The 23,108-nt window shown below is 48.0% G+C and overlaps 1 protein-coding gene across 2 annotated transcripts in view; it reads right to left on the bottom strand.

The window, feature by feature from the left end:
* Nucleotides 1–100: 100 nt before the first annotated feature.
* Nucleotides 101–23,108, bottom strand: part of LOC124041550 (integrin alpha-6-like) — a 23,247-nt gene continuing 239 nt past the window's right edge. The window contains exons 1-25 of one of the 2 annotated variants that reach the window (XM_046359267.1): nucleotides 22,969–23,108; nucleotides 8,423–8,550; nucleotides 8,250–8,329; nucleotides 7,859–8,120; nucleotides 7,205–7,336; nucleotides 6,397–6,610; nucleotides 5,964–6,157; nucleotides 5,642–5,864; nucleotides 5,419–5,508; nucleotides 5,274–5,335; nucleotides 4,981–5,150; nucleotides 4,624–4,761; nucleotides 4,354–4,469; nucleotides 4,110–4,269; nucleotides 3,919–4,002; nucleotides 3,761–3,840; nucleotides 3,594–3,671; nucleotides 3,356–3,458; nucleotides 3,063–3,239; nucleotides 2,812–2,913; nucleotides 2,610–2,720; nucleotides 2,407–2,505; nucleotides 2,196–2,321; nucleotides 1,980–2,079; nucleotides 1,083–1,221 (exon numbers count right to left, since the gene is read on the bottom strand). The exon at nucleotides 22,969–23,108 is cut by the window's right edge and continues 239 nt beyond it. In XM_046359267.1, the coding sequence (XP_046215223.1) occupies nucleotides 2,005–2,079; nucleotides 2,196–2,321; nucleotides 2,407–2,505; nucleotides 2,610–2,720; nucleotides 2,812–2,913; nucleotides 3,063–3,239; nucleotides 3,356–3,458; nucleotides 3,594–3,671; nucleotides 3,761–3,840; nucleotides 3,919–4,002; nucleotides 4,110–4,269; nucleotides 4,354–4,469; nucleotides 4,624–4,761; nucleotides 4,981–5,150; nucleotides 5,274–5,335; nucleotides 5,419–5,508; nucleotides 5,642–5,864; nucleotides 5,964–6,157; nucleotides 6,397–6,610; nucleotides 7,205–7,336; nucleotides 7,859–8,120; nucleotides 8,250–8,329; nucleotides 8,423–8,550; nucleotides 22,969–23,108 (3,144 nt within the window). In that variant the 3' untranslated portion in view covers nucleotides 1,083–1,221; nucleotides 1,980–2,004. Of the gene's footprint in view, nucleotides 1,222–1,979; nucleotides 2,080–2,195; nucleotides 2,322–2,406; nucleotides 2,506–2,609; nucleotides 2,721–2,811; nucleotides 2,914–3,062; nucleotides 3,240–3,355; nucleotides 3,459–3,593; nucleotides 3,672–3,760; nucleotides 3,841–3,918; nucleotides 4,003–4,109; nucleotides 4,270–4,353; nucleotides 4,470–4,623; nucleotides 4,762–4,980; nucleotides 5,151–5,273; nucleotides 5,336–5,418; nucleotides 5,509–5,641; nucleotides 5,865–5,963; nucleotides 6,158–6,396; nucleotides 6,611–7,204; nucleotides 7,337–7,858; nucleotides 8,121–8,249; nucleotides 8,330–8,422; nucleotides 8,551–22,968 lie in introns of both variants that reach the window. The other variant, XM_046359266.1, reaches the window with a different exon arrangement.

Genomic DNA, 23,108 nt, shown 5'->3' with positions numbered 1-23,108 from the left:
CATTTGACTGCATTTGAACATTTAGGTTAAATGTCATTTCCATGATGTAATAAAAGTAGCAAAGTGTATATGAAAGAAAAAAGATGGATGTGAATTTGTACAGGTTGTAAAATCATTTATTTAGCAAATCATGGCAATTTTTCACACTTTTACTTTACATTGTCAACAGCTGTCACTGGACAAATCCTCCACGTTAAGTCATTGAATGGGCCCTGTTTAAATACTTCTTCAACAAAAAAAACACAGAATTTCTTCACTTCCTTGAAATGAACACTGATTTAACGTGACCGATTTAGAAGAACCACAATATGTAGTTTCCCCACTCACTCACTCTGCTTCACTGGTCCATCTCAACAATCAAATACTTAGAAGTTCACAACGTTCTCTCTTGAGCAGTTATGGATGGTGACGTGGATATAAATAATACCGAAAGATTGAATGGGAAAGCTGTCGATTAGCTCCTGCTATAAGCTGATGAAAAATGGCCCCAGTTAAACATGAGAAATGTGTAGAACTGTCCTTACACCCAAATGGCTTTGAGATGATTTGTGATTTGAGACATCCATCCTTCCATATCTTGGAGAAAAAAAACTCCTGAAAAATGATTTGGCCAGTGGAGTACTTTGTAGGTAACATTCTCCTCATACAATAAATACACATTCTTCAAAATATACAAAACATATAAAAACACTAGCCTGTTCCGTAAGTGTACATTTACAAAACAATGTCCAGAGCTTTGAAAGAGGGACAGCTGGGATTCTTGACTCAAAATGTTAAAGAACACACAAAAATCTTCTCTTTTTGTCCAGTGATCAACATGGATGTTACTATCAAGATACAATTCAATCAGACAAGGTACTACTTAATTGATCCCCAAAAAGGAAAGTGTTATTTCACCTTATCTAACCTGCTGTTGTACTGTATCGTCGCCATCTGTCCTTAAAGTACACAAATAAAGCTTTTCTACAAATGTTTTTTTCCTACATTTTTTTTTGTGTCCACACTGTGGCGCGGGGCCTTGGAATCGTCAGATCAATGTCTGTGGGAACGGGGAGCTCCAGCGTTCCACCATTGTTAAGAGTAACTCTCGTTCTCACTCCAGCTCGTTATCCAGGCTTTCTTTTCCAGACTTCCCAGTTGGTCTTTCTCCTCCTTTTGTATCCGCACCGCATTATAACTGGGAACGCTGTCGTCGTACTTGGAGCGTCTGAAAAACCCACACTGTTGGCGGCAACAAACACACACAAAAAAAACAGCACATAGAAAATCAGTAACGAGCAGTTTGGAGCCTCTCAACAACATGAAAGGAATAGCTCACCCTCACATCAAACTATGAAAAGTCTAAACAATGTTTGATTTTGGGGTGTGCTATCCCTTTAAGGGCAGAGATGTGAGTGAGGCTCTTGAACAGTAGGAGGCGATACAGAGCCATCGGTGGTCCGACATGCAGAAAGCTGTGATGTAGCAACGCCCCGAATAACCAAGGCTGAGAGAGAACCACTTCAGAGCCTTCAGACAGGAAGTGCTTGAAGTTCCAATGGCAACCACAGAAGCAGAAACCAGAGACGGAGAGAGATGAAGACGGCAAGGACCAACCCAGAAGGTCTTTGGAGCGATAGGAGAACAGTTCATATATATATGGCATAATGATTTTTCAACCAAAGTAAGCATTCATCCCACATGGCCATGCATGTAAACCGTCCTTAACTCAACAACAACAACAGTCTGAAAGAAGGCCATTTCCAAGCAGAAACTAGAAGTGCTTTTCTACAGCAACCTGTCAGCGGAGCCCTGTAACATTCCGTTCCATCTGTTGCCTCGTCATAGCCATTGCATTTGATTTCGTAGCTCTGAGCCCCTTAACTGCTCGTTCATTAGCGAAAGCGTCCCCCCCCCCTCCAGCGATTAGTTAGTCTGCCACTGTCTTCGTCCATCCTCTGTGCCCCCGGGCATGTATAGGTGGGTATAGATGTGTTTACCCCAGAGACAGCGTCTCGCCCTCTTTTACGCGTCAGAAGACGTCAATCTCTCTTTGTCAGAGGGTGGCACATCCTCTTTCTTTTTCCCGAAGAAACCGCACTAAAGAGAAGCAATTGCATTAGTGTGTGTGTGTGTGTGTGTGTGTGCACACGTGTGTGTATTCATACTGTATATACTGTAAACGGTGACATTTATCCATGCTCTCCTAGTCTTACCTTCCACAGCAGGAAGACCAGCAGGCCGAGCAGCAGCAGCCCTAACAAGATGGCTACCAGGATGATCCACCATGGGAGTCCTCCGTACTGAGCCACACGACGCTCTGGGAACACCGTCACTCTCACCTGAGAAAAGACAACATCGATAGAAAGTCGACAGAAAGGGAAATGTGGGTTTTTGTGTGTTCGAAATGTGAAACTGGCCAAGTACCTGTGTCTCTGCGTTCCTCAGGACCATGTTTTTGGCTGCTCCGTCCACTCTGAGAGAGGCTTTCACTATCACGTCCAGATAGTTCAGCTTGGAGTACTCCTGTTGGGAAACACAGAGGGAGGTGAGAGTGGACAGGAACACACGGTGCAGTCAAAGAGCAGAGGGAGGTGCAGTCAAATAGCAGAGGGAGGTACGTGTCTTACCTCCAGGAATGTGCTGTTCCAGAGGCGAGATCTGAGCAGGATGACTGCATTACTGTCCAGGCCCTGAAGGGGGCAGCGAATCTCCACACACTTTGCCCCGTCCTCACACGACTGTATCACACACACACACTTTACAGTAGAGCTCGTATACGGCTAATAACACATTTAAACGTTGAGCTACTGAGAGAGAAGGTTGTGTTACCAAAGTAGTGTATTTCCTCTTGTCAGTCAGTCGTGCGATGGTTCCCTCCTGAGGTTTGTCTGTCTCCACTACAGCTCGTCTTCTCCGGGTGCTGCTGGGCTCCTAAACAGAGTGTGACAGAAGATCATTCGGAACAAACATTCCCTTGGTGAGAACAACAGAGGTAATTGTGCTGGGACCGTCAGTTTGTTTGCTTTGGGACCAGAGAGGTCCAAGGAGATTGGAGTTGGACCACTGCAGTGTTTCCTAACCTCTTTGACGGCGAGTGAGTTGATCTCTCTCTCAGGGGAGCAGGTGATCTGTTCCAGACCTCTGGAGTCGATCTTCATGAGGTACAGGAGCCACTTCCCCTCCACTGTCTCCTTTGGCCAATTGACGATCAGGGCGGCGCTGCCGTATGTCTTCAGGGGCTTCCCCAGGTTAATCACCTGTCAATCAAAGGGCAGTCAAAGGACAGGTGAGTTCAGTTTATAGTGAAATACAAAATGCACCCGTTTGATAATGATGCCATTATTCCGGAAAAGAACCAAACTAATAGGCTTACCCTGAACTCGTACTCGATGGGGCTGCCGATGTCTCCTTCGGAATTCATGGCGCTCTCACCTTTGACCTCTCCAGTAAAGTAGACCTGGGAGGGCTTGGCAACTCTGGGAAAACAATTACACAAACATCATCATGAATACGCTCCGATGCTGGGAGGTGCGACAACACATTTTGTTCCCACGTGTAAAAGCACATGAAAGCACATCAAAGTAAGCAACTGGCAAATCATATCGTTGTACCCTGTGAGGGACAGCAGCAGCTCGATCACCACTTTGGCCTTGGCCTTGACTCTGGCCACGTTTTGCTGGTCACTCGTTCTGAAAGGTCAGAGGTCAAATCAGCACCGTTGGTCAAATGTAGCCGTGCAGAATCTCATCGCAGAGGGAGGCGGGCAGCGAATACTCACGTCTCCAGCGTCAGGTCTATCTCCAGCTCTGTGGTGTTCAGAGAGATGCCTGCTGTGCTCAAGATGATGTAGAACGTCGCCTAAAACACACAGACGGACACGTCAGCAGGCGCACGCCCTTTTATCTGGTGATGGTGATCGGCCTCGGCGTCTCTCACCTCTGAGCCTCGCTTGAAGGGGTTCCCCAGCTCACAGTCTGCCTGAGAGCCGTTCGTATTGGTCACACAGATCACCTGCTTGTCCTGCAATCGACAAAACAGCCAGTCACAACTCGGTAACCGGTCTGAAGAACGGAAGAGGGGAAGGAGCGAGAGAGGGCGTGTGACAGAAGAGGAGAGGTGTCACTTACCGCGTTTGGTGCAGAGCGGGAGGCAGAGTAGGAGAGCGAGGGGGGGAAGGAGGCAACCAACGCCGCCTCATGGGCATCGTCTCCATTCTGGTTGGTCACCGTGATCTCCAGGGCGATGTCCTTCTGGTCGCTAAGGGAGACGACCGGCACCCCATCCTCCCTGCAAGGACACCGGCAGATTATGTCAGCGTTGATTCCATTCACCCAGGTGTTGGTTAGTGACAGATTAATGTGTTCTACTCACACAGGTAGTGGATGGAAGACGTCCTTGTTGGGCTCTCTGTAGCAGAAGCGATGCTGGAGCTGTACGTTGCTCTGACACACATTATCACTGCCACAGCCCTCCTTCAGGAAGCTCACCTACACACACAGGGAACAGCATGCCGATCAGACAGACTCACACGAGACCAGAGGGAACGGGCTTTAAGAGCAGGCCACGGTTGCAAAACTCTTGTCACATAGGCCGATCTGAAGCTGGCCAATAGGAGACTGTGTTACGGTTGTTATTGGTCACCTCAGCGCGGGCCGTGATAGGCTCGTTGGAGTCGAGGATGGGCGAGAGTTCTGGGAGCGCTCTTCTTTTCCTTTTGGAGTTCTTTATCTCCACGGTAACGTCGACGGGGATTCCCCTGAGCTTGTCCTTAATGTTCTCCTGTAGGTGACAGACACAGAGTACAGATAATAGATACGTGGTATATCACTGGTATATCACTGGCAAAGGATAAGAGGAGACGGATTCTTGTCCATATTTTACCCGCAAGGTTGGTGAAAGACCGTCTTGAGATATCGATCTCTTCCTTCCCCCCTTGCTACCCGTTCCTCTTTCCTACTGTTAGCAGTGTCACGAGTCGTGCGTGTTGGGATCTAGTACCTGTAGTGTGAGTCTGGCGGTGATACACTCCTTCTTGCCCTGCCCACTGAGGATGAGAACACCGGTGGACTGGTAGTCGTTGACGCCGCTGGAACGCGTGGAGAAGGTCACTCTGGGAGGGAGACCCTTCTTCCGACGCTCCGCCTCCGCCTCAAAGGAGTACGCCACCGCTGAGGAGGGGAGAGAGAACGAGAGAGAGCGGTAGAGAAAGAGAGGGACAGTTACCATTGCATACTGGTCTAAGGCCTAAAAAGCCCACTGAAGAAATCATAACACAAGAGGTGTTGTCTTACTCAGTCTGGGGCTGTAGGACTTTGGGTTGGCGGTGTAGGAGAAGCAGGCTTCTACCTCCAAGCTGGAAACACATCATTTGTATTTATGAGTATGGCTTAAATGGTGTCTCATTGTCCATATTCTGCAGATAAACAGCACACTCACCAGATGCTGTTGCCACAGTTTTTCTTCGTCAGATCGATCTCCTTTGGCGTTGTCTTGACAACCTTCTGGATGCTAATGACCGGCCGAGTCCTGGAGTGACATCCCAGGGTCAAAGGTTTAAAGGTCAAGGAAGTGGCTCCCAAAAAAAGAAGGTATTAACGAATGGAATGTAGAAATGCACAAACAAAACATTGTGGGGTAGATGACTGATTGCCATGGTTACCTGTAGACGAACACAGAGTCGGAGAGAGATCCTACGGCCAGGTCAGGGTACGAGTTCCTGTCCAAGTCCATGTTACCAGCTAGAGAATAACCAAACAGCTTTGTCTCCGATGGCACCCCTGACAACACTTGTGCAGGTTTGATGTTGATGCCCTGAGCAGAGCCGTGGTAGATGAACACCTTCCCTGACCCACTGTCATAATAGGGTGCTCCCACAGCGATGTCTGGCAGAGAGAGAGAGTCAGAATTACACACCGTCTACACACACACACACACACACAAAGGCAAAGACAGATTTATCAACACACACACGCGCCCCTTACCCTGATAGCCGTCCAGGTTGAGATCTCCCAGGTTTTCTACGGCCAGTCCAAACATGGAGTCCCGAGGTCCGTCTATCCTGGTGGGCGTGACCTTACTCCAGTCTCCGCCCTTGTTAACGTAGACATAAATGGCTCCGCCTACCTCCCCGTCCTTCTCAAAAAACTGCGGGGCTCCCACCACGATGTCCTCCCACCTAGAGCCAGAGAGACCGAGAGGGAGCAAGAAATGACTCGGGGGGTGGAACAGAGAGAGATCGTCTCAGCACGGAACTAGTTGCCTCAACTCCAAGATCCTCCGAGAGGCTCGAGTCAAATGACATCCTCTCACGTGGAGAGAAACTGCTTATGACGGGAAGGTGGACATGGGAAGAGCAGCGTATAGATTTGCCTCGTTGACGATCGGGAGAAAGAACGAGAGAAAAGCGAGACGTACCCGTCGCCGGTCAGATCTACCACAGTTAGGTCGTAGCCGAACGACGAGGCCAGCCCCTCCCCTTCCAGGATGTGCTCTGGTGACAACATGGTGGACGCTTCGGTCTCCTTCTTTAGCAACACCACTGCCCCGCTGTGATTGGCTCTCGGGGCACCAGCGACCACGGTCAGCTGACCCTTCTTAGTGATGGCCTTCCCCGAGTCCAGAGAGAAGCCTGATAGGAGAGACATATTTAATCAATCAATCAATGAATGAGTCAGTGTACACCGACTCATTCCCAAAACATTCCCAAAACATGAATGATCTCACCCATATGCCGCACTCTAGGTGTTGTACAGATTCACTGTTCTCTCTATCATGTGGACATGTTCAAGCCCAGTTGGTTGGAGGTTGAGGTGATTTATAGATCACCTCGACGTCATTGTAAAAAAAGAACGTGTTCTCAACTGACTTGCCTAGATTAATAAGGTTCAATAAAAATAAAAACATTTTAAAAATCGACATAACACCCAGCTCAGGCTGATCCTCATGACGAGCACAATGTTTCACCGCCCATGATGATAACTAGTGCACAGAGTCATTCGATTGGTTATGGAGAGCATGATGTCATCGCGCAGGAAGTAATACAAACCTAAGTAGCTATTGGCCCGTTACGTCGGTCTCCATAGCAATCTGAGGAGGAAGTGACTTGTACACAAACTGTTTCAACACTGGAGCTGGACACGGTGGTGGTGAAGAGCACACCTGGACCCACAGAGAGGAGGGCGAGAGAGAGGAACGAGGGACGAAAGAGTTTAGATGTACCTACCCAAGTAACTGTTAGCGGGCACGGGGACCAGGTCTGGGTCTAACCGGTTCTCATCGCCCACCTCATAGGGCCCGTCGTCATAGAAGCCCATCTCCAACAGAGTGTTGTTCTTCTGCTCTACTCTCACCACCCCTGGAGGGATGGGGAGGGGGGTGAGGAAGTGAAGGGGAACATGGAGATGATAAGACGGGGAGAAAAAGCTCAACACAAGCAAATTATGAATGGAAAAACAGTAACTTAAAAATATGACAAAAACAAGACATGAAACATCATGAGCTGAATTTTTTTTTTGGGGGGGGGGTTATGTACACGATGACAAAAAAAAAGTTTTATCAGTGTGGTTTTGCTACCACTAGAGGTCACAGTGGTTCATAGATTCGAGCATCAGCTGACGAAAGAGGAAGGGGCCATGTAGACTGGGCTAATCTAATCTACCTAACCCTGACCCTGGCCTAACCCTGACCTTATCCCCTAACCCCGACCTCTAGTCCCTGAGCTGGACCTCATAGATCTGAAAGGATGAGATAGGTGTAAGCAACATAGTCCATCTACCCCTCTGGTAGGCGTTTCCCATATTGTCGACACCAATCTGATCCTTTCAGATAAATGACAAGTGTTTGATTTCAGACATACACACTCCCGCTCTCCACCCACCTTTCCAGTTGTACGCTCCAGGGGCACCAAATACCAGGTAGTGGTAGTCCCTAGTGAAGGTGGCAGACAGACCCTGTTGGCATGAACCAAACCTCTCATGGCCGCGTGCCCGCCCCTCACAGAACCTCCAGTTCCCTCCGTCCTCATCAGACTCGGTACCGATGGTCAGGTCCTGGCTCAGAACGTAACACCGCCCTGTGATGTCACGTGACTCCTGGGCTGTGTTCACAAACAGACGCCGCTGGTAGCGGTGGGCACACGTCTGGAGGGGGAGGGAGGGGGAGAGAGAGAGAGAGATATTGGTTAACAGAGCTGTCAATCAGGTCAATAATTTAACCCACTCATGTACACACGCACGCACGCACGCACACACGCACACACACACACTTACCACAATCTTTCCTCCCGGCCCCTGGCTGTTTACTGTTACACCCATCCATTGGTTCTCCTTACTCTCGGTGTTCACGTCCTCTGCACACACAGAAATCATCAAATCTTGATCAACTGCTGAATATCTAGTGACCGAAAATGTGTGTGTGCGCGTGTGTTTAGAGGTGAGCTCACCATCGTTGTCGAACTGCACTCGGCTACAGCTGGAGGAAATGGAAGCGGTATCGCAGTTGTAGAGTCCTCCTGTGATCTTTGCCTTCTGACCTCTCAGAGCTTTGGCCCTTGGAGCACCAACCAGCAACCTGTAACACACACCACAAGGCCATGTTTGAATACAGGAAACACACACACGCAGACAGAAATATTACAACATGACTGGTACACACATCACTCTCTGTCCATGTCCGATCCACATTTTACATAGCGGTCATCATTCAAAACACCACCATATACCTATTATTATAAGAGGAAGCTACAGTCGGTGAGTAGATCAGGGCCAATGTGGAGTCCTACACTTTGACACCTGCGATAATGTTAACCAGCCTGTCAGCAGCTCTCGGCACTCCCCCCTCACTTTCCCCCTGAGTCACACAGCATCTCCCTTTCAACAGAGAACATCAGAGAGTGTCTCACACACACACACACATGCACACACTCAATCAAACTGATGTTCCCATGATCTGCCCCCTCCCTCCCCAGCACCCCTCAGACAAAGAGCGCTTTCATGATTGGACAGAACTGCGACTCAGCGATAACATTCATCCACAAAGGGTGGGCACACACACAAGAAGAAGTGGAATGGAGACACACACATGCACACTCAAGAGTGGACACACACACTCCAGGGAGGGGCCACACTCACTGGATGTCTTTATGGAACCACAGACAAGAGGGGCTCTTAGAGAGGGGTCACAGCCACCACACCCCAGTACCCAAGGTTTCCCACAGCAGCATATTGAAGTTCCCCATCACTGTGGTGTGTGTGTGTGTGTGTGTGTGTGTGTGTGTGTGTGTGTGTGTGTGTGTGTGTGTGTGTGTGTGTGTGTGTGTGTGTGTGTGTGTGTGCGTGTGTGTGGATGAAAATCATCAGTCATGAAATGAACTGAAGCTTTGTAAGGAGTTCAATGCATAGAAATGCTTAATGCCTTGTCGTACAAATCACATGGTTTTAGCGCAGGCCTGTTTTACCTTGTATCTGTTTGTAAACCTTGCTGTGATATGTTCATGGATTTCAGTTTGCATTGATTGCTATGTGGGTCTCAATGCACTTGAACTTGATCTTGAAAAACTCTCATCCAAGGGTCTTTCATCAAAAGGTTTAAAAAAAAGCCATACTAGATTGATTTCTATGGTTTAAGTACTCGATGAGATTAAGAAAACCCCACCTGTTTTGAACACAACTCGTATTCATGCCTACGTGGGTGAACAGAGGTGTGTTTGGGGTCAAGGGGTTTAACTCATTAAGAGCGAGAAAGACCGAGATAGGAGAGAGAGAGAGATCACTCTGCTTGAACAGAGCTATGCTCAATCATGAGGCATCAAAGCCAAATGAACTTAATAATATTGAGAAATGCTATAGATGGAAGGAAAATAGTGTGGAAATCTACCAAAAAACAATTTGGCAAAAACAAATTCAATCCCTTCTAGACAATTTCCTGGACAAAAGGTTTCATTGTAATAGTGAAGGTGTAAACTTGGCAGTAGGAAATCTAAACAGTATATTTGACCTCTCAGCTTCCCTAACAAATCAAAACATTTCAAGCAGACAACCTAAGAAAATGAACAACAATGACAAATGGTTTGATGAAGAATGCAAAAACCCAAGAAAGAAATGGAGAAACCCGTCTAACCAAAAACATAGAGACCCAGAAAACCTGTGTCTACGCCTTCACTATGGTGAATCACTAAAACGATACAGAAATACACTACGGAAAAAGAAGGAACAGCAGGTCAGAAATCTGCTCAATGTAATTGAAGAATCCATAGAATCGAACCACTTCTGGGAAAATGTGAAAACACTAAACAAACAACGTGAAGAGTTATCTGTCCAAAACGGAAATCTATGGATAAACCACTTCTCCAATCCTTTTTGGCTCTATAACAAAAAACAAACAGCAAAAACATATACATGACCAAATACAAATCTTATAATCAACTATTAAAGACTCCTGTCTTTACGGTTTCTACCAGAACCCACTGGACTCTCCAATTACATTGATTGAACTACATGACAAAATACGAACCCTCCAACCCAAAAATGTCATGTTTTGTCATTTATTATCTTGTCTTGTCCCTGTGCTTCCCATTCTATTCGTTTCCCTCTGCTGGTCTTATTAGGTTCTTTCCATTTTTCTATCCCTCTCTCTTCCCCCTCCCTCTCTCACTCTCTCGCTCTCTCTTCTCTCTATCGTTCCGTTCCTGCTCCCAGCTGTTCCTATTCCCCCTAATCAATCATTTAGTCTTCCCACACCTGTTCCCGATCCTTTCCCCTGATTAGAGTCCCTATTTCTTCCTTTGTGTTCCGTTCCTGTCCTGTCGGTTCCTTGACTAGAATTCACCGTGCTGTGTTTGTGTATCGCCCTGTCGTGTCGTGTTTTCCTCAGATGCTGCGTGGTGAGCAGGTGTCTGAGTCTGTCTGGTTCAAGTGCCTTCCCGAGGCAACCTGCTGTTCACCTGCTGTTCAAGATCGAGTCTCCAGTTTGTCCTCGTCATTTCGAGTGAAAGTTGTGTTTTTTGTTTGTATTTACTTTACTGGATTAAAGACTCTGTTTTCGCCAAGTCGCTTTTGGGTCCTCTTTCACCTGCATGACAGAAGGAACCGACCAAGGAATGGACCCAGCGACTTCAGACGCTCGTTACACTGCCGTCGAGATCCAAGGAGCCATGCTCGGCAGACACGAGCAGGAATTGTCTGCTGCTCGCCATGCCGTGGAGAACCTGGCCGCTCAGGTTTCCGACCTCTCTGGACAGTTCCAGAGTCTACGTCTCGTGCCACCTGTTACTTCCTGGCCTGCCGAGCCTCCAGAACCTAGGGTTAATAACCCACCTTGCTACTCCGGGCAGCCCACTGAGTGCCGCTCCTTTCTCACGCAGTGTGAGATTGTGTTCTCTCTCCAACCCAACACATACTCTAGAGAGAGAGCTCGGGTTGCTTACGTCATTTCACTCCTTACTGGCCGGGCTCGAGAATGGGGCACAGCTATCTGGGAGGCAAGGGCTGATTGCTCTAACAAGTTCCAGAACTTTAAAGAGGAGATGATTCGGGTTTTTGACCGTTCAGTTTTTGGTAGGGAGGCTTCTAGGGCCCTGGCTTCCTTATGCCAAGGTGAACGGTCCATAACGGATTATTCTATTGAGTTTCGCACTCTTGCTGCCTCTAGTGAGTGGAACGAGCCGGCGCTGCTCGCTCGTTTTCTGGAGGGACTCCACGCAGTGGTTAAGGATGAGATTCTCTCCCGGGAGGTTCCTTCAGATGTGGACTCTTTGATTGCTCTCGCCATCCGCATAGAACGACGGGTAGATCTTCGTCACCGGGCTCGTGGAAGAGAGCTCGCATCAACGGTGTTTCCCTGCTCCGCATCGCAACCATCTCCCTCCTCTGGCTCAGAGTCTGAGCCCATGCAGCTGGGAGGGATTCGCATCTCGACTAAGGAGAGGGAACGGAGGATCACCAACCGCCTGTGCCTCTATTGCGGAGTTGCTGGACATTTTGTTAATTCATGTCCAGTAAAAGCCAGAGCTCATCTGTAAGCGGAGGGCTACAGGTGAGCGCAACTACTCAAGTCTCTCCATCAAGATCCTGTACTACTTTGTCGGTCCATCTACGCTGGACCGGTTCGGGTGCTACATGTAGTGCCTTGATAGACTCTGGGGCTGAGGGTTGTTTCATGGACGAAGCATGGGTTCGGAAACATGACATTCCTTTCAGAGAGTTAGAGAAGCCTACGCCCATGTTCGCCTTAGATGGTAGTCATCTTCCCAGTATCAGATTTGAGACACTACCTTTAACCCTCACAGTATCTGGTAACCACAGTGAGACTATTTCTTTTTTGATTTTTCGTTCACCGTTTACACCTGTTGTTTTGGGTCATCCCTGGCTAGTATGTCATAATCCTTCTATTAATTGGTCTAGTAATTCTATCCTATCCTGGAACGTTTCTTGTCATGTGAAGTGTTTAATGTCTGCCATCCCTCCCGTTTCTTCTGTCCCTACTTCTCAGGAGGAACCTGGCGATTTGACAGGAGTGCCGGAGGAATATCATGATCTGCGCACGGTCTTCAGTCGGTCCCGAGCCAACTCCCTTCCTCCTCACCGGTCGTATGATTGTAGTATTGATCTCCTTCCGGGGACCACTCCTCCTCGGGGTAGACTATACTCTCTGTCGGCTCCCGAACGTAAGGCTCTCGAGGATTATTTGTCTGTGTCTCTTGACGCCGGTACCATAGTGCCTTCTTCCTCTCCGGCCGGGGCGGGGTTCTTTTTTTGTTAAGAAGAAGGACGGTACTCTGCGCCCCTGCGTGGATTATCGAGGGCTGAATGACATAACGGTTAAGAATCGTTATCCGCTTCCCCTTATGTCATCAGCCTTCGAGATTCTGCAGGGAGCCAGGTGCTTTACTAAGTTGGACCTTCGTAACGCTTACCATCTCGTGCGCATCAGAGAGGGGGACGAGTGGAAAACGGCGTTTAACACTCCGTTAGGGCATTTTGAGTACCGGGTTCTGCCGTTTGGTCTCGCCAATGCGCCAGCTGTTTTTCAGGCATTAGTTAATGATGTTCTGAGAGACATGCTGAACATCTTTGTTTTTGTCTATCTTGACGATATCCTGATTTTTCTCCGTCACTCGAGATTCATGTTCAGCACGTTCGACGTGTTCTACAGCGCCTTTTAGAGAATTGTCTCTACGTAAAGTCTGAGAAGTGCTCTTTTCATGTCTCCTCCGTTACTTTTCTCGGTTCCGTTATTTCCGCTGAAGGCATTCAGATGGATTCCGCTAAGGTCCAAGCTGTCAGTGATTGGCCCGTTCCAAGGTCACGTGTCGAGTTGCAGCGCTTTTTAGGTTTCGCTAATTTCTATCGGCGTTTCATTCGTAATTTCGGTCAAGTTGCTGCCCCTCTCACAGCTCTTACTTCTGTCAAGACGTGTTTTAAGTGGTCCAGTTCCGCCCAGGGAGCTTTTGATCTTCTAAAAGAACGTTTTACGTCCGCTCCTATCCTCGTTACTCCTGACGTCACTAGACAATTCATTGTCGAGGTTGACGCTTCAGAGGTAGGCGTGGGAGCCATTCTATCCCAGCGCTTCCAGTCTGACGATAAGGTTCATCCTTGCGCTTATTTTTCTCATCGCCTGTCGCCATCTGAGCGCAACTATGATGTGGGTAACCGTGAACTGCTCGCCATCCGCTTAGCCCTAGGCGAATGGCGACAGTGGTTGGAGGGGGCGACCGTTCCTTTTGTCGTTTGGACAGACCATAAGAACCTTGAGTACATCCGTTCTGCCAAACGACTTAATGCCCGTCAAGCTCGTTGGGCGTTGTTTTTCGCTCGTTTCGAGTTTGTGATTTCTTACCGTCCGGGTAGCAAGAACACCAAGCCTGATGCCTTATCCCGTCTGTTTAGTTCTTCTGTGGCTTCTACTGATCCCGAGGGGATTCTTCCTTATGGGCGTGTTGTCGGGTTAACAGTCTGGGGAATTGAAAGACAGGTTAAGCAAGCACTCACGCACACTGCGTCGCCGCGCGCTTGTCCTAGTAACCTCCTTTTCGTTCCTGTTTCCACTCGTCTGGCTGTTCTTCAGTGGGCTCACTCTGCCAAGTTAGCTGGTCATCCCGGTGTTCGAGGCACTCTTGCGTCTATTCGCCAGCGCTTTTGGTGGCCGACTCAGGAGCGTGACACGCGCCGTTTCGTGGCTGCTTGTTCGGACTGCGCGCAGACTAAGTCGGGTAACTCTCCTCCTGCCGGTCGTCTCAGACCGCTCCCCATTCCTTCTCGACCATGGTCTCACATCGCCCTAGACTTCATTACCGGTCTGCCTTTGTCTGCGGGGAAGACTGTGATTCTTACGGTTGTCGATAGGTTCTCTAAGGCGGCACATTTCATTCCCCTCGCTAAACTTCCTTCCGCTAAGGAGACGGCACAAATCATTATCGAGAATGTATTCAGAATTCATGGCCTCCCGTTAGACGCCGTTTCAGACAGAGGCCCGCAATTCACGTCACAGTTTTGGAGGGAGTTCTGTCGTTTGATTGGTGCGTCCGTCAGTCTCTCTTCCGGGTTTCATCCCCAGTCTAAAGGTCAAGCAGAGAGGGCCAATCAGACGATTGGTCGCATACTACGCAGCCTTTCTTTCAGAAACCCTGCGTCTTGGGCAGAACAGCTCCCCTGGGCAGAATACGCTCACAATTCGCTTCCTTCGTCTGCTACCGGGTTATCTCCGTTTCAGAGTAGTCTGGGTTACCAGCCTCCTCTGTTCTCATCCCAGCTTGCCGAGTCCAGCGTTCCCTCCGCTCAAGCGTTTGTCCAACGTTGTGAGCGCACCTGGAGGAGGGTGAGGTCTGCACTTTGCCGTTACAGGGCACAGACTGTGAGAGCCGCCAATAAACGCAGGATTAAGAGTCCAAGGTATTGTTGCGGCCAGAGAGTGTGGCTTTCCACTCGCAACCTTCCTCTTACGACAGCTTCTCGTAAGTTGACTCCGCGGTTCATTGGTCCGTTCCGTGTCTCCCAGGTCGTCAATCCTGTCGCTGTGCGACTGCTTCTTCCGCGACATCTTCATCGCGTCCATCCTGTCTTCCATGTCTCCTGTGTTAAGCCCTTTCTTCGCACCCCGTTCGTCTTCCCTCCCCCCCCCGTCCTTGTCGAGAGCGCACCTATTTACAAGGTACATAAGATCATGGACATGCGTTCTCGGGGACGGGGTCACCAATACTTAGTGGATTGGGAGGGTTACGGTCCTGAGGAGAGGAGTTGGGTTCCGTCTCGGGACGTGCTGGACCGTTCACTCATTGATGATTTCCTCCGTTGCCGCCAGGATTCCTCCTCGAGTGCGCCAGGAGGCGCTCGGTGAGTGGGGGGGTACTGTCATGTTTTGTCATTTATTATCTTGTCTTGTCCCTGTGCTTCCCATTCTATTCGTTTCCCTCTGCTGGTCTTATTAGGTTCTTTCCCTTTTTCTATCCCTCTCTCTCCCCCTCCCTCCCTCTCTCACTCTCTCGCTCTCTCTTCTCTCTATCGTTCCGTTCCTGCTCCCAGCTGTTCCTATTCCCCTAATCAATCATTTAGTCTTCCCACACCTGTTCCCGATCCTTTCCCCTGATTAGAGTCCCTATTTCTTCCTTTGTGTTCCGTTCCTGTCCTGTCGGTTCCTTGTCTAGAATTCACCGTGCTGTGTTTGTGTATCGCCCTGTCGTGTCGTGTTTTCCTCAGATGCTGCGTGGTGAGCAGGTGTCTGAGTCTGTCTGGTTCAAGTGCCTTCCCGAGGCAACCTGCTGTTCACCTGCTGTTCAAGATCGAGTCTCCAGTTTGTCCTCGTCATTTCGAGTGAAAGTTGTGTTTTTTGTTTGTATTTACTTTACTGGATTAAAGACTCTGTTTTCGCCAAGTCGCTTTTGGGTCCTCTTTCACCTGCATGACAAAAAAGGCCTGTAGTGTTGACGGCATCCTCAATGAAATTATCATAAATACAGACCACATACTCCAATTGGCTATACTTAAACTCGTTAACATCCTCCTCAGCTCTGGCAACTTCCCCAATATGTGGAACGAAGGACTGACGTTGAGGGCATGTCCTGTTAAACCTTGCTAATGCTTTTTTACTAAAACATCCGTCTTTAAAGCCTCGGCATTGGGCTTGAGCTAGTTTCTTTGAAAAACATCATATAAGTTGGAAAAGTGTGCGTGCACATTAACAAGAGGCCTACTGGTCTCTCAGCCAAGAGCTGACAGAAACTCACTGGTTCCTCTTAAGTTGACTGGGGACAAAACATTTTGTTGATGATCTACTTCACTTGCTCGTACACATATGTTTCCCATGTCAATAAAGCCCCTGAAATTGAATTCGAATTGAGACAAGGAAAAAGAGAGCGGGAGAGAGTCATGTGGGTGCTGACTCCTCTGGGCCTGAGTGGAGATTTCCCAGAGTGGAGAGAGTCATGTGGGGTGCTGACTCCTTTGGGCCTCAGTGGAGATTTCCCAGAGTGGAGAGAGTCATGTGGGGTGCTGACTCCTTTGGGCCTCAGTGGAGATTTCCCAGAGTGGAGAGAGTCATGTGGGGTGCCGACTCCTTTGGGCCTCAGTGGAGATTTCCCAGAGTGGAGAGAGTCATGTGGGGTGCCGACTCCTCTGGGCCTCAGTGGAGATTTCCCAGAGTGGAGAGAGTCATGTGGGGTGCTGACTCCTCTGGGCCTCAGTGGAGATTTCCCATGTGGGGTGCTGACTCCTTTGGGCCTCAGTGGAGATTTCCCAGAGTGGAGAGAGTCATGTGGGGTGCCGACTCCTCTGGGCCTCAGTGGAGATTTCCCAGAGTGGAGAGAGTCATGTGGGGTGCCGACTCCTCTGGGCCTCAGTGGAGATTTCCCAGAGTGGAGAGAGTCATGTGGGGTGCCGACTCCTCTGGGCCTCAGTGGAGATTTCCCAGAGTGGAGAGAGTCATGTGGGGTGCTGACTCCTTTGGGCCTCAGTGGAGATTTCCCAGAGTGGAGAGAGTCATGTGGGGTGCTGACTCCTCTGGGCCTCAGTGGAGATTTCCCAGAGTGGAGAGAGTCATGTGGGGTGCTGACTCCTTTGGGCCTCAGTGGAGATTTCCCAGAGTGGAGAGAGTCATGTGGGGTGCTGACTCCTCTGGGCCTCAGTGGAGATTTCCCAGAGTGGAGAGAGTCATGTGGGGTGCTGACTCCTTTGGGCCTCAGTGGAGATTTCCCAGAGTGGAGAGAGTCATGTGGGGTGCTGACTCCTCTGGGCCTCAGTGGAGATTTCCCAGAGTGGAGAGAGTCATGTGGGGTGCTGACTCCTTTGGGCCTCAGTGGAGATTTCCCAGAGTGGAGAGAGTCATATGGAGGGAGGGGGAGAATAGAAGGGTGTGAGTGAAAATAAATGAATGGAATCGTGCCCAGGTAATTAAACGACTGCTCCAACACTGATCTGAGAACAATGAGCATCCTTCGTGTTGCTCCCTGCTATACATACACTAACAGGAAGTCAGGAGAATAGGCGGAAGGAAGAGGCATCCCCTTAGCCACGCCCACACGGTAGTTTGGTAAACCCTGTGGTTCCTTGGGTTCAGACTACACTCAAGGTACAAGTTGCCACTTAACCACAGGTCTAGGATCACATTACCCTCCTCAAAATCCTACCCTAAAACATTAGGGGATGAGAAAAGAGCTGACCCTGCATCAGTGGTTAGGAACAACTTGGACCTACTCCTCAGACTATGCTGCGCGGCACATCATGGTTTATAACTACATAGATAAATTACCCAGGTATACACAGTGGCTACGGTAAAAGTATATGAATGTTTGAATGTTTTTGAATTGTACATGGTCTCAATTGTTTATTGATGTCTGGGCAATGTAACTCGTGCGAGGCCCATTACTCAGTAGCCTGCCACTGGTAGTAAAACAGGGAGTGTGTGAGAGGGAGACAGGGAGTGTGAAGAGAGGGAGTGTGTATTGTTCTACTGATAATGGCTAACGACACAGCTGCTTCTCCAATCATTCACCACATGTACAGGAAGTAGAGAATAAAATCCACAGGAAGGACAAAGATAAACATTCAGTGTGTGTGTGTGCGCGCGCGTTTAGGTTAAGGTTTAGGGGTAGGGTTTGGAAAAATAGGACTTTTTAATGCTTCAAACATTTTTACTCCCCCAAAAAATAAAGCTGTGTGTGTGTATGAACAAACAACACAGCAAAAGGAAACAGTAGAAACCGCCATTCTCTCTCTCTCTCTTTTCACAAACACACAATGAGGCCAAACAGCCTACAGCCGAAAGAAACAGAGAAACACCAAATCGAGGAACTATATGCACCACCACATCTTGTTACCAAGCAACTATGGATCAACATCAGTGAAACTTTCAGAACATTTCAGTTCTAAATGGATCCCAGAACATTTGACAGAACCCTAATGAATTCCAGAGCTCGTTTTAACGCCAAGTTCTCTATGCTCCTTGCCAGGACTGATATGAACCCAGGGTTGTGTTAATGAGAGTACGCCGTAACAAAGCACTTTGTGCTTCTTATTGGACAAGTTCAGGTAGTCCCTCCCTGTTTCAGTCCGTTTTCTTCCATTTGGTACCTAGTACCAGGTCGGTGTGGGAGACAGACAGAGAGGGTTGAGTAACTGACCGACTGTGTGTATTTAGTGCCCAGCTGTAAAAGGGGATTTATGCTGTCAGCATTCCTCCAGACATCCCTCCACCACTCCTCAGCTTTGATGTTGGCTAACTTGAGCTAACCTGGATCAGCCTGCAGGCAGGAGAGAACGGGCAGACAAAGAGGGTGTGTTTGGGGGAGAGGTGTGTGTGCGTGCGCGTGATAATTTTTTCACATGCTGTACATGTAACATAGTCCAACAACAACAAAACATGTAGCAATAAAATATTGCATACATTTAGCACTTTTTTTCCCAGGACTTTGAACAAACCTTTGAACTCTAACCCTAACCTTCCCACTAAAATCAATCTCCTATCTATCCAGGATCTGATAGATCAAAGATCTGTCGCACATAGGAACCTCACAGCTCTACACCCTAGAAATCTGTCTATAGAACATGCTGGAATGGATTCTCTCTCTCTCTCTCTCCCCACACGTGCGTTGTACCTCTCCCATACACTTTCACTAAGACGCTCTCTCTACTTCTACCTCAGTCTCTTTGTCACAGCCTTCCCTCCTTCCCTCCTCTCTCTCGTTCTCTCTGTGACACTTTAATACTTTCTCCCACACAGAGAGAAGCGCCAACTCTCAGTTGTGACCGACTTTGGGACCTAACCCACATGCACACAACCCCTTGCTCTTCAGCGTGTACGTGAGACACACAGACACACCTGACCCCACCTCCCACAGACCTGTGCCAAACAGATCCCTCCATTGCCTGCAGGTATCAACAAACAAAAAAAACGTGCACACAAAACACACACACCTGTGAGGCACGGGCTCAGTTTGGCGGAACGGGAGCAACCGTTCAGGCGTGGCACAGACGTATGACTCACCTTTCACACACACACAATCTAGATTCCCCGGAAACACACCCCAGACAGCACAGACAGTCTGGAATCCTGATCTACTGAGGTAGGCAGGTAAGAAGTGTAGCCTCTGGCAGCATTACATACTGTGTATATCATGATGACGTATGGCTGCCAAGTTTAGTGTCCTGTACACTGAAGAATCCACTCGCCCAAGGTCAGTCAACGGTCACCATTGTGGATTTCAACTCCTGCTGTGTGTGTGTGTGTGTGTGTGTGTGTGTGTGTGTGTGTGTGTGTGTGTGTGTGTGTGTGTGTGTGTGTGTGTGTGTGTGTGTGTGTGTGTGTGTGTGTGTGTGTGTGTGTGTGTGTGTGTGTGTGTGTGTACACAGTTGGTGTGTGTGTGTGTGTGTGTGTGTGTGTGTGTGTGTGTGTGTGTGTGTGTGTGTGTGTGTGTGTGTGTGTGTGTGTGTGTGTGTGTGTGTGTGTGTGTGTGTGTGTGTGTGTGTGTGTGTGCGCATGCGTGCGTGCCTGTGTACACAGTATGTGTGAGTTTGTGTGTGCATACAGTTTGTTACCAACAATGTGCCGACTCACGTGGAAACAGTTACAAAAGACCAAGAAGGCCTCATAGCTTCTAAAACACAGACTGTACTGCATCAGTCACCACTTTAACACCACAACCCCCCCCCCCCCCCCACACACACACACCTCTCACTGCTGAATCGGCACACACATACTCTGCGACGCTGTACAGATGCGCCCACACACACACACACACTATCACTTGGCTGTTCATGCATGCACTGATGTCTAAGGCCAGCATTTTGCCCATAATTTAGGTTAGGATTTGGTGACATATGACTCAGACCTGCTGATTCAGTGTTAATGAGAGACATGTCCTGAGGGCATATGGAACAGAGACAGGCTTTTAGAGTCTGTGTTCCTGAAAGGTACAGTGGATTTGGAAAGTACTCAGACCCCTTGACTTTTTCCCACATTTTGTTAGGTTACAGGCTTATTTTCCCTCCTCAATCTACACGCAATACCCCATAATGGCAAAGCAAAAACAGCTTTTTAGAAATGTTTGCAAATGTATAAAAATACAAATAAAAACTGAAACATAACATTTATATAAGCATTCAGACCCTCAGTACTTTGTTGAAGAACCGTTGGCAGCGATTACAGCATCAAGTCTTCTTGGGTATGACACTACAAGCTTGGCATACCTGTATTTGGGGAGGTTCTCCCATTCTTCTCTGCAGATCCTCTCAAGCTCTGTCAGGTTGGATGGGGAGCATCACTGCACAGCTATTTTCAGGTTCCTCCAGAGATGTTTGATTGGGTTCAAGACCGGGCTCTGGCTGGGTCAGTCAAAGACATTCAGAGACTTGTCCCGAAGCCACTCCTGCGTTGTCTTGGCTGTGTGCTTAGAGTCGTTGTCCTGCTGGAAAGTGAACCTTCACCCTAATCTCAGGTCCCGAGCGCTCTGGAGCAGGTTCTCATCGAGGATCTCTCTGTACTTTGCTCCGTTCATCTTTCACTCGATCCTGTCTAGTCTCGCAGTCCCTGCCACTGAAAAACATCCCCACAACATGATAGTGCCACCACCATTCTTCACTGTAGGGATGGTGCCAGGTTTCCTCCAGACTTCACACTTTCTTGTTTCTCATGGTGCCTTTTGGCAAACTCCAAGCGGGCTGTCATGTGCCTTTTACTGAGGAGTGGCTTCCATCTGGCCACTCTCCCATAAAGGCCTGATTGGTCGAGTGCTGCAGAGATGGTTGTTCTTTCTAAATCATGTCCAATCACTTGAATTTACTACAGGATGATCAATGGAAACAGGATGCACCTGAGCTCAATTTTGAGTCCCATAGCAAAGGGTCTGAATACTCACGTAAATAAAAATCTGAAAACCTGTTCTCGCTTTGTTATTATAGGATATTGTGTGTAGATTGATGAGGGGGAGATTAAAAAAAAAATCAATTTTAGAATAAGGCTTTAACGTAACAAAATGTGGAAAAAGTCAAGGGTTCTGAATGCTTTCCGAATGCACTGTACATGGATTCAATTCAAAATCCATTTTCGATCCCTGTATAAACATCTGTCAGGTTTTCTACATGAGAGAACTCATTGAGGGAATCTCAGGGTATGAAATCTCAACTTTAATCTGAACTAGAACGTGTTTCTTTCTGTCTCTACCGCCTGACTGTTCACAGGGCTGACGACCACGTGCCTCTAATATAGACACAGACGAAAACTGGTACATCAAATTGTGTGTGTGTGTTCAGACAAGTTCAGGTCAGAACTAAGAAGGCTCGGCCATTACAGAAAGTGACAGACCTAAGACTATAATGACTTCAACCTATTACATTCCACACCTTGTTTAAAAGGGTAGAATCTATTCTAAACACAAATCCATTCCAATGACTCGTCGTCCATAACAACAGGTCTAGAATAAGTATAGTCATTGAGCACATGATGTATAGAATGGGGTCTGGGGTGCAGACAGCTGATCCTAAGTCAGTAGTTAACCAGAGTGTTGAGGGCAGTTGAGGGATAGTCCTGCTGTGCTTCAAGGAGCAGGGTGAAATTAGGCAGGAGATTAATGGTAAGACTACAGACGGGTGTCACTTCTATTTCCCATGGTAGACAGCACATTGTTGGGGGGTGCTGTCACTTGGCCAAAATCAGTTATCTTCGAGGTCAACTAGACTTTCTGGAAATGTTAAGGCTCAGCTGGTTTGAGGTTAAAGGCAATGATGTACAGTATATGGCTATACTGCCTAGTTAAATAAAAGGTTAAATAATAAATAAATCAAATGTTTTTAAATATTTGCTTTCACACCATCTAACGCTACTGCGACCCTGACTAACACATTGGCACAGTCCCTGCAGCTTGCCACGCCCATAGCCTAGGGAAGAGGCTAACTTTTACAGTATTTGACCCAAGCGACAATGACATTCGACATCTACAGTATAGGCTGGCTTTACTCTACTTTGAGGACACACGGCATGAGGTGCACATGACACGAGTGTTGCAAATAATAATAGGATGCTGAGAACCATAAATACAATTATCCTAACAAGATCTGTGCCCAAGTGAGAATTCCCCAAAAGTCTATTTCTACCCGGAGCTAGTAAACATCTATAGAGCAGAGTAAGTGGTTTGGAATCATGAGACTTTTTTGTTTGTTGCCAAATTCATGACCTATTCATGACATTGGAGCCGCGCACGGACAGGAACGAGCCTGCAAAAGGGCAGCAAACGCTGTAAAACTCACCCATGATTAACCCGTTACAAAAACATGCCGATCTGAAACGTTAACGAAATGTCAAGACCAAAACAACCTGAGAGTTAATTAACTAATGAAAATGATTCCCGAATGAGGGGAACAATGATGTTGAGACGATACACTTTTGCGATGAACCTGCGAGCCTTTGAAGTAATAACACTAGGCTACAGTAGCAACAACCTGTTAGCGGTTAACTCCGCAACTTAAACGGAAAAAAATACAAATAAAAAATAAGGAGACTTACATTCTTTTATCCAACGGATTTAATTGCCAATGCATAGCCAGAGAGAAGCCGAAAAGGCTCCCGGGCTCTCCTTTCTTTTCAATGACGTTTTCTGTGTCCAGGTTGAAAGCCGATACGTGCGTCCATTCCAGGTGAAGGAG

This window comes from Oncorhynchus gorbuscha, linkage group LG08 (genome assembly GCF_021184085.1).
Source record: "Oncorhynchus gorbuscha isolate QuinsamMale2020 ecotype Even-year linkage group LG08, OgorEven_v1.0, whole genome shotgun sequence".
Taxonomy (NCBI): domain Eukaryota; kingdom Metazoa; phylum Chordata; class Actinopteri; order Salmoniformes; family Salmonidae; genus Oncorhynchus; species Oncorhynchus gorbuscha.
Note: the sequence above shows the minus strand (reverse complement) of the source record. Positions and strands in the feature narration are given on the sequence as shown.